Source organism: Anoplophora glabripennis, unplaced genomic scaffold (genome assembly GCF_000390285.2).
Source record: "Anoplophora glabripennis isolate ALB-LARVAE unplaced genomic scaffold, Agla_2.0 scaffold2, whole genome shotgun sequence".
NCBI classification, from domain to species: Eukaryota; Metazoa; Arthropoda; class Insecta; order Coleoptera; family Cerambycidae; genus Anoplophora; species Anoplophora glabripennis.
The window spans coordinates 4384364-4395086 of record NW_019416325.1 but is presented as its reverse complement, the minus strand read 5'-3'; the positions used below and the strand labels follow the sequence as shown (position 1 = coordinate 4395086).

Genomic DNA, 10723 nt, shown 5'->3' with positions numbered 1-10723 from the left:
TGACGACAACCTTGAAGGTTATTCAGGGTCACCTCCATTTTTTTTAATGGAAACCCACGTTTTCAACATCGGCAATCGAAAGAGCGGGAAATTTTACGTCCAAAAACTCTAAGGTCATAAATCAGGGTTGACCTTGAAGGTCATTCAAGGGTTATTTAATTTTGAAGGCTGGATATCTCCGATGAAATTGACCTAGAAATGACCTTGAAGGACACCAAGAAGGTCGAGTTTGAGATCACCACTAATTGCAATTAAACAAAATAACTAAAGTGAGCTTTGTACTATTTTCATCAACTGCGTCCTTCGGAGATATCCGGCCCTCAAATTTAAATAACCTTTGAATGATCTTCAAGGTAAACTCTGAGTTTTTGGACGTAAAATTTCCCGCTCTTTCGATTGCCGACGTCAAAAAAGGAGGTTTCCATTCAAAAAATGGAGGTGACCTTGAAATAACCTTCAAGGTCATCGTCAAGGTCAAATCCAAGGTCACAATTTAAATAATTTACCTGGGAAATTATTCAGGTGTTTCCAGACTTTTTGGACACCCTGTATAATAACAGTACTTAAAAATACAGACAGAACGATGATAAAAATTAGGAACGCAATTTATTTAAAATTAGACATACCTACTACCTAATAGATTACACAAACCTACAAAAAAAATTATTCTTATACAGGGTGTCCGGGTACTTGTACAACAAAGTCGAGTACAAATAGAGGTGAAAATAATATCAGTTCTTCATATACATTTTTTTCATACGGGCCTTCGTTAACAAGTTACGGGCCCTCAAATGTGAAAATTAAAAAGGTATTTTTATTTACACTCTCTAAACCATTAACTTCAACATGATGCACATATGGTGATCGATAATCATGCGTACAGCTTGTTTTTGATGTTCTAAGTGAAACTTCATTATGCCTAGAACGCCAGGGACGGACTATGCCCAAATAAAAATATGTACGGTTCTAACATAGTAATTATGTCCAATTAAAAATTAAAAATTCATAAAAATAAAGTAAGTACTGGTCCAAGATTTGAGCCTTGTTGAAACAAGGGTAGAAACATACGTGATGATGCGATCTATAAGGGATCCCATCCAGATTGTGGAACCGATGGCAACGATGCGTAAAAAAAATTACGTGTTTCACAGTGACATAAATCTTATAGTCATTGTTCACTTTGTGTTAGTTTTAACACTTTTAACTGTAATTTATTATGCTATGTGACATATTTACGAAATACTTTCCCTGTAATTAGTTAATAATCTCTAAAGCTCATGTTGAGGGCAAAGTTAATTCAAGAGGTCTACACCTTAATCCTAAAATGGAAATTCGACACTTAATTTGTAAGAAAATATACCATTAGTCATTTAATTATTAATAAGGCAACTTTGAATGAAATAAGCACTCTTAGTTTCATTCGAGAATTGAGCGTTTTCGCCCTCAATCCTGTTAAATTTTAAAACGGCTGTCGTTCAACAAACGCCGTAAAAAGAATTGGATAATCGTTTAATTGGGTATTCCATCTCACATCTAACCGAATGGAAAATCTAAGCTTTAGCACGGCCCTTAACACGTCTCTGTTTTTTAACACGTTTAAACATGTTCAAGCATTGTTAAATTTGTCTCTAATGACTTCTTTATTTTTTTCCATATTCAATATTTATGTTCAGAGAAGTTAAATCGGGGCTATTTGCAGGCCACTGAATGTAATCAAGTCAACCTAACCAAAAATTATCAATGGTATTTAGTATCTTTCCAGTGCTGTGTGAATTATGAGGAGGCGTGCAATTGTTTAATAATATTTTCAATATACGATATTGAATACTATTTTATTGTTTGGATAGGTAAAGTGGCCTGCAAATACTCCTGATTTAAGACCTGTGGGTACATTTTTCACTAAAGATATTCGTAAACTCCGGAAATAAGATAAATAAATGAGAATCACAAAATCATGTCAAAAGCCATTTAACATAGACTTTTACATTAATTACTGTTATCTTCGACGGTGGCAAGTTTTATCTAGCGTGACTCAGATTTTTCGCCCCAAGCTAGCAACTTTTAGGGCGTAATTGATAGTCGCGGGTCATTTATGTAAAGAACGATTTTATATAAATAAAAATAAGCGGAAAAGTCGTAAGGGCGTTCCATTACAACTTTTCCGCGAGGCTTATATAATTATCTATGTATGCCGCGCATGATTAATTACAACTAGAACAAAGCCACCTATGAAAAGGTTTATTGAACACACAAAAATGCCGTAATTGATGGTGTTCCTTGCGTCACATGTGCCGCATAGACGCTCCCCTACGGCACTATGAAGATATCATTATGGGCGTTTAATTTCAGCAATTAAATGTTATTGTTAGCGGGATGTAATTTATGTATTGACATGTCATCAATATAATAACGCGTGGGGGTAGTCATTGTTGAGCGGAGTGTGAGCGTTAATATACGTCACCGGCTACAGTCGAGCATCTCATCGGTTTTATTCATAAAGGCTGGTGTTTTAAGTGCTCATTCTTGACAGCATCCATGTAAATGCGGTAATTTGTCACGTGTCCGAAATGGTACATATAGAACGCACATAGACACAAATGTGATGTAATAAAATACAACATCGTATCACAACGCCGGTCGCCGCTATTTGCCTCGAACGTTGCCGGAATATCTGAAAGGATTCAGGGTCGCACTATGCCCTTGAAAGGGTGTTTATTACTGTGCTGATCTTTCAATCTATCACTCACCAGTACTTCGCATTTTTATTACTGCCTAATTCAAATTAGTAGTCCAATAAGAGCGGTTATTTTCCAGAGACCCCAAAAAAATTGGGAATAGATGCGTCGTAAAATGTGGAGTCAATATCGCAAAAGAATTTTTTGTAAAATCCTTATAGTTTCCGAGAAAAAAATATTGAAGTTGTAGTATTTTCAACCTTTACATCGTCGGGCTACTGTAGTCTTTAGCGTCACTCGCGTTGTGCGCTGTGCGATTCCGAATACTGAAATCCGATTTTAGTCGTCGTTGCGATAGTGTTTACATTAGTTTTTCAAGTGTCAAAAATGCTTACGTGTACAGCAACTCAGTGTTGATGGATATCGTTTTAACAAGAGAAAATGCTTTAGCAGGTTCTCGTCCTAATCGTGGAAGAGATGGAGGTCCAGGGCGTCCACGGCGTATTGGAGTAGCTGAGGAACACATTTTAGAGATTGTTGAAGGGAATCCCTAAGTAAGTACCAAGCAAACCGCTCAACGAGTGCAAGGAATGTCCCAATCAACAGTGTGGCGTATCAGTACTACGGAAAAAAATGTAAACAACTATTATTGTAAAACATTTAGTAAATATTTTTAAACGCACAAGTACAAAACAAACTACAACATATGCTCGAAATGTCTGTCACCATTTTCGATGCACGCACGACACTTTCGAATACAATTTTCGCGCACTCGCTGAAAAACACCTCAAGAAAAGGAAATAGTGCTACGCAAAAAACACTCAGACACGGTCGAATTCCAGATACCAACTGAACTGACAGCTTAGTACCGCCGCGTTGTCACATTGCTCGATATGAATTTTATCGAATTTTAAATTTATTACAACGCTAATTATTTTTTAGAATTAAGCATAAAGAAGTTCAAAAAAGTGGTAAACATTGTATTTTATGGTATTCTATGCACGCAGTTATGTCAATATTCCTTAATTAATCGAACATTTGTACATCAAGTTGGCGATTTTGATAATTTTGTTATCGAAAATGGTTGAGTTTAGGACCCATGTCATATAAGGTTTTTTTGTTTATTTTAATGTATTCTATCGTCTGTTAAAATTGAGGTAGTCAAATTTCTAACACCCTGTATAGGGGACCAGTTTCCAATGCCGTGTAGAAGTGTACTTTTAAATCATTTTCGGACTGCCCTTTTTTATTATTTTTACAAAATTGCGTTTTTAAAAGTCCCTAATTATTAACGCGTTATAATTTAAGTTTCTAGATGTATTGGAAAGTGACGTAATTTTCTACTTCGAAAAGATCGTGAATTTGTCAACCATGTTTTTCTGAGTTTGAGAACTCAGAAAAACTCGCACATGATTGGTGATATCAATGAATTGATGATTTATGCTGATGTGGTTCCTGTCAATTTCAGCGTAAGAACACTACAGTATTTAAAGCACTTTTAAATCGTTGGATAGGTCGTAGCAGATCTCAGTTTTAGCCTTCTCGAACGCCGGATTTAAATCCTATGGATTTTCGCACCCCTTTCATTTTTTCACACTTGTTTACTTACACCTTTTATACGTCAACTGACCTTGCCATTAATTTGGTGAAATATCCGAAAGGGAGAGACTCTTTATATCCGGAAGATAGGAAGACTCCTCAACCATGGTTTTGAGGGTGGCGTCTACCTCATCCGAATTTAACTGACTGTCAAATCCCTGTAACAATTGAGGCACGAAGTTTGTGCTTGGAGGAATGTTCCAAATCGGACTTTGAGTATTCGGTCTTAAGACATTTGGATTATTCTGACTTGGTCCTGGTCCTGTGTAGTTCTGATGAGGCAGATTGGAGACGTATTCTGGACTAACGCCACCATACGGATTGAAATCGTTGTAAGGGGAAGAAAAACCTGAAGAATAAACATTATGAAATATGTAAGTTTGAACAAAGACTGATAGCAAGATTTTTTTTAATCGTTATAGAAATAGAAATTACTGTACAGTTCAGGTAGGTAATAACATTAGCAAAATAAATCAATGCTTGTCGTCATTTTAACCGATTGTCGCTCTTTGCCATTTTAATTGTAAAAAATAATGTTGAGCATATTTTCCCTAACTACTCAACTATATCGAATATTTTTTTTAATATCTGTACTTAGTACCTAAATTTTCCCGCTCTCCCTGGTAACTATGGAAATCAAGAGCCGCCACTGCATAAAATTAAAATGAAATAAAACAACACATACGGCATATTTCAATCGTGTAAATAATGGTCAAGCACGTGGCTGCTAAACTATTGGTCGCCCTTTCACTTAAGAGAGACAACAAGCTCCTAATTGGATATGCGCTCGCTGCCAGCGCATGCGCGGTTGTTTGAAGTCATACCTTGCCGCGATAAGATATTAAAATAATGAAAAAAAGTTAAAAATAGTCAAACAAACTTATGATACGTGTTTCAAAAGGTCTAATGTATAAAAATTTGTTTTTCCTAAATTTGAACCAAAATAATTGTCAGTTTGACAGTTTGAAAGGTCATAGAATTAGGTCTTCAACGGATGATGCCAAAATTAGTAATTCAGGGAAAAATAACTTACTGTGAACATTTTGTAGACTCTTCAAAATAGGGTCCTCCATCTTCTGCCTTTTCCTTTTTAATACGCCTGGTTCTGAAAATATTATAGAGAAAATAAGTAATAGTTATTTATGCAACAAACGTGTAAAGTAACTACTAATAAATTACTAACAATTAATAATTAAATTAAAGTAAAATACTAACAATTTTTAAAGCTGTCAGATCCTCGGTTATACAGGATGTTTACAGACTTAGTAAAAAAATTTTAATGTCGAGTAGAATGATTAAATCTACACTTTCAATAATCAAAACCGTGTTAAAAATGCAAAAGTGCTTAAATTTAATAATAATAAAACTTATTGAGAATTTCTGGAATCGTCCCTAGATAAAAATAGATAAATAGATAGCGCGCCGTCTGCTCTTTTGTCCTGTTTTTTGTAGTAAACAGAAAAATAGCTTGTTCTGTTTTAGGTTATCGTAAATTCTACTTTAGCGATTTGTGTATTCAGAGCTATTGATGGAATGAGTGGTTCCAAAAGATCGTACCATTGTGGAAAATCAATACGTATTAAAACGCTTGAAATAGTCTCGAACGCTTTAATGTCACCAAAATTACTGCTACTCGGTTTACCTGATTCAAGGGGCAGCAACTCAAAGGGAAGGGGTTTGCTGGTGGCACCGTCAGAAGGTCTGTAAAGTTGTATGAAGACCCTCACAGGTTCCTTGACATCCAGATCCCTGTACTTCGGCGGCTTGAAGCAAATGGCGTGTTGCTTGTGCACCCGTATGGGTTTCACATAAGCTTCCCATTCACCTTCGTTTTCATAAAATCGTACGCTGATATCTTCTTTGGTCACCTATAAACAGAATTTAACACACATTTTTAGGAGTTAATTCTTACATCGCGTACAAAAAGTCAAAATGAATAATTCTCTTTTTGAATATTTAACTTGGTTTCTGGTCGGCGTTCCTCAAGGTACTGTATTAGGTCCTATTTTATTCTTTAATTTATATGAATACAATAGGTTTTATTTTTAATTAAGCCTAAATTTGTACCACTTTCAACATTTTTTTTATCTCGAACTCATTAATTTATTAATTAAATTTTCCATGTTAGATGCAAAAAAGGAAGAGCAGCTTAGATTTAGAGAGGTTCAGAAGTAGTTGATGATTTTTAGAAACGTTATAAATATCAGCAGTAGCTCTTCATAATCCATGGACTTAAATTAATAATAAAGCTGAATATCACCAATGAATAGGACAGTATTTAACAAACCTAATGAATAAGGAAATTAGCTTGGTCTTAAGTCTGATACTTGGTTTGGGTCATTATTCTTAGGTATTGACTTCAACAACATTTTTCCTTAATTTATAGAACTTAGAAGTCATAAACATAGAATTAATTTTGTGTTACCAAATACTGCGTGTTCACTTTACCTTTTCACAAAGTAAGATTATGTTTTTCCTCCCCCCGTCTACATAACTCACGCAGTCAGAGAGTTCGGCGATAGCGAGGTCTGACATAGCCTTCTTGTCGAATATCGGGTCACTGACAACGGCAGGAAGTGGCAGAGAGAACTTTCCAGGAGTGTTACCTTCAAGGAAAACTTGGAAACATAACCTCACGGAGTTCAGGTCTATCGTGGCAGGTTGACTGCCATGTCCAAATCCAGCTGAAAATAATGACAACGCGTAAGGTAAAGTACGTAATCTGCTTTCTGTCTCCAAAGTTGTAACAAAGTCAATCACCATGACGCCAAATTCTTAAAATACGCGTAAAAACTTACTTCGGAAGGGGTCGACTCTGATTTCCTCTCGGATTTTCAGTGACTGCTCAATGTCCTTTTTCTTCACGCATTGTATGCCCAAATTCGAGAAGTGGACGGTCATGGTATCTGTCGGCACATTTAACGTACACACTCCCTTTTTGCATCCTTCTTTTCCAACCAGATTATGAGGATGTGGCCTGAAATAAAAGATGATAGTTATTTAGTTAACAAATTATAAAGAATGTATGTAAAGTAACAGCTTAAGAAGAACACTCAAAAATGTAACATAAGTTAAATTATAAAATATCTAACTACATGATTTTGTTTTAATTTATTTCCAATATCTCCAAATTTCACTCAAATTCACTCAATTTAACTCAATAATGTATCAATTTCTGTTCACATCCGATTGAGTGATATTTTCACTCACTAATATGAGTACACTTAAAATTTTATGAGTGAAACTATTGTAATAGAAGGGAGTGAATTTTACTCAAACCCTAGTTTCTGCTATCATGTGAGTGACTTCTGACTCTACTCTGAGTGTGTAAAACCTATTAAGAGTTGACTTTTTCTCTAATATGAATTAATCTAACGACTCGTATTATTGAGTGAAAATAATTTCACTCAATTGATTCACTCCGAACCTTTATTGCTTTCACTCACACCGATTTTTTTTACAGTGTACTTTTGAATATTAGTAAAATTCTACTAAAATAATTTAATTGCATTTGTTACGTCGCAAGGAAACAATTTCACTAAATGCAGAAGATTACATTTTTGTTACTGCGACACTGTAATCAAATCTGACTAAAAATTAACTCAATAATGGTGAAATAGAACGAAATTGTAACAGTCACTCATTGGGAAGTAACAGAAACTCAGATTACAGTAAAATTATTTCTGTTTTAAAACACTGGTAAAACTATTAAAAACAAATCATAGTTTCACTCATAAAATTGTTATAGTACTCATATTGTCAGAGTGAAAATTTCACTCAATCCAGTGTGGGTAGGAATTGCTGAGTGTGATGTGAGTGAAATTTCACTCAATTTTTGCGGTAAGATCTGCCACAATTTGTCTACCTTTTTAACCAAACGAATTACTCACCTGTGGGGTGTATCCTTTGTTACGCACGAGACGACTACCATAGCTCTGCCTCGATGGCCTACAATTTGAATCGTCGGGAAGGTCTTCTTCTGTGGAGTGCTAGAGGCTCCTGGGATAGAACCAGCACATCTTCCCTCGCACTCGTAACGAAATCTGAGCGCTTTTGAAGCTGGCTGCTCAATTATTCTCACATAAGGCAACCTGTAAATAAAGTAAATAAATGAATGTGAGTGTGAGAGACAAATTTTACAGTGAAGCCCGTCCCGCCACTGGAATTTACAATCTTAGGGATTAGGTCCCTTACCTCTTACAGCAATAAATAAATAAATTAAAATATTTTGGATTAAATTGAAAATAAGGTAATTTAAAAGACACAAATTTTTATAACGTGCATTCCAAGAGATTAACTAACTAAAATATACTTAATTAATTATTATTATTAATTAATTATTATTATATACTTAATTAATTAGATACTAAACATCAAACATTAGATACTAGATATTTATAATAACATTAAACATATACATTGTTAGTAAATCAACGTAAAGAACGAGGTCCCAAAGTTTTCGAAAAATTAACTTTGCTGTCTAAACAGGAAAATCTGGAGCAATTATCTACTTTCTTAGTGTAAGGTTCTATGGTTAATCAAAAGAACAAGTAAAAATCAATTCCTTGACGATATTCCTGACGTGAAATAATATTTATTTAAAACAAAATTCTGAAAAAATAACATAGATGTTTTACCTTACTAAAGCAGGCGGTGGTTGTTGTGCGATGTCATCTCCTCCGACGAACATTGTCTTATTTTGGGATTTGCCCTCGCGATCAGTAGCAATGAAGCCAACTGAAAGAAAAAAAGGCGTTGTAAACATATACAGGGTGTATTTAAAAGAAGGAGTGCAAATACTATCAGATAATCTTGTGGCTAAAATATGATTTTTAAACTAAATAATACCTTAGTCCATAGTTGCTTCTTTTGTCAGTTACAAGGTGTTCGAGTTTTTGAAAAACAACACAAATACGAGAATATTTTGAAATATTAACTAAATAAAGGTAAAAATCCTGTGAATTTGTTTGTATAGAACCAGTGGCAGAAATACAGGAAGATAATAAGTTATTGAAGATGCTAAATATTTTGATGTTTTTAGTTTTTAACCATCTGCTAGAGGTCGCTAGTCACGACCTCTTCCTGAGGCTTTTGAGGTTAGGTTCTTCGCAGTGTATATGGCATATTATTACAATCCGTAAAATATTTGTTGGGATGCTAAGAAAATAATAAGCTAATAAAGTTCTGTTATCGGAACTAATGTAACAATTTACAGCGACACGAGCGTGCCTTGAAATTTAATGTCTACCTCGGGTGTCGAATGCAGTTAATTCCAGGAAAGTGACGCAGAGGTTTCCTTGGAATTCCATGTCAACAAATATTGTACGGACTATAACTTATAAGCTATTAACTAGAAATATAAGCTATTACACATGCAAGAGCAAAACTGAAAGTGGATGTCACAGTCATTTTTGAAATTACAAAAAACAATAAAAATTAATTATAGAACTCACCAGAATTCGACGTCCATTGCTTTAAGTATTCCAATTTATTTTCTACTTGCCTGGACATGGCTTTCAGCTAGTACTGATATTTTTTTTTAAATTTCGAACAAAATTCGACACACACACACCAAACTGTCGAATATAAAACAGTAATAAATAGATATTGAAACATATGCATTTATACCTAACTACCCCCTGTTCCATGACTTCAGGACCAATCAGTTCTAGGGGGCGGGGCTAAAAACGTGTTTGCAAATTTATCACCTGTCACTCTGCAAAATCTCCCGCCTATTACCAAATTTTTGAAGATGTTATTTAGGCTCAGTTGTCATAATTGTTAGAATACCACACATTTTGGAAATATTACTTCCTGTATTAGAAATGTAAAATAGCTCTATTTCATGAGTGAATAATACACACACACACACACAAACGAATTGTGTAAAATATTTTTTCTACTACATTACATTTTAAATAATAATTTAGGTGCATAAAATAGTAATTATAATAAAAAAATCATTTTAAATATTTGCAAAAAAATTGTAATCCATAGTGTTTTTGTACCTACCAAAAAAACGAAAGCGGAATTATGTCCCTTAGAAATTATCATTTACACGTGTAGTGAACATAAATGGCCTCGAAACAGAGCCTTGTGGCAGGGCATACAACGTTGAAGTAAATTTAGCCACATTTAAGACTATATATGTACAGGGTGTTAATGAACTTATGACAAAAATTTAAAGGGGTGAAAAAGGAGCAAAAACTGAGTTAACTGGTCTCACAAACTTGTATCGGAAGTTTAAGGTCAAAAGCTAATTAAAAATGTGTTTAAAACTGATTTGGAACTGCTGAACTACATGTATTTTATCTCGGCGAGTACTTACAAAATATTCTGTAACACTTTTGACGAGTTTGTAGGTTTCTTGTGAAGCCGAACTGCATTCGTAAGTCATCATTGTAGTGATTGCTGTGCTGTTTTTCGAGAGTACATTTAATTTAAGTTTT

The 10723-nt window shown here is 34.5% G+C and overlaps 1 protein-coding gene across 1 annotated transcript; it reads right to left on the bottom strand.

Moving 5' to 3' along the window:
• Window positions 1–4312: 4312 nt before the first annotated feature.
• On the bottom strand, window positions 4313–9785 carry LOC108916217 (embryonic polarity protein dorsal-like). The gene is made up of 8 exons (XM_018722429.1): window positions 9728–9785; window positions 8912–9011; window positions 8165–8365; window positions 7073–7251; window positions 6723–6958; window positions 5917–6142; window positions 5308–5379; window positions 4313–4623 (listed from the first exon to the last, which is right to left on the bottom strand). The coding sequence occupies exons 1-8, from the start codon at window positions 9783–9785 to the stop codon at window positions 4313–4315; spliced, it is 1383 nt and encodes a 460-aa protein (XP_018577945.1).
• Window positions 9786–10723: the final 938 nt, after the last annotated feature.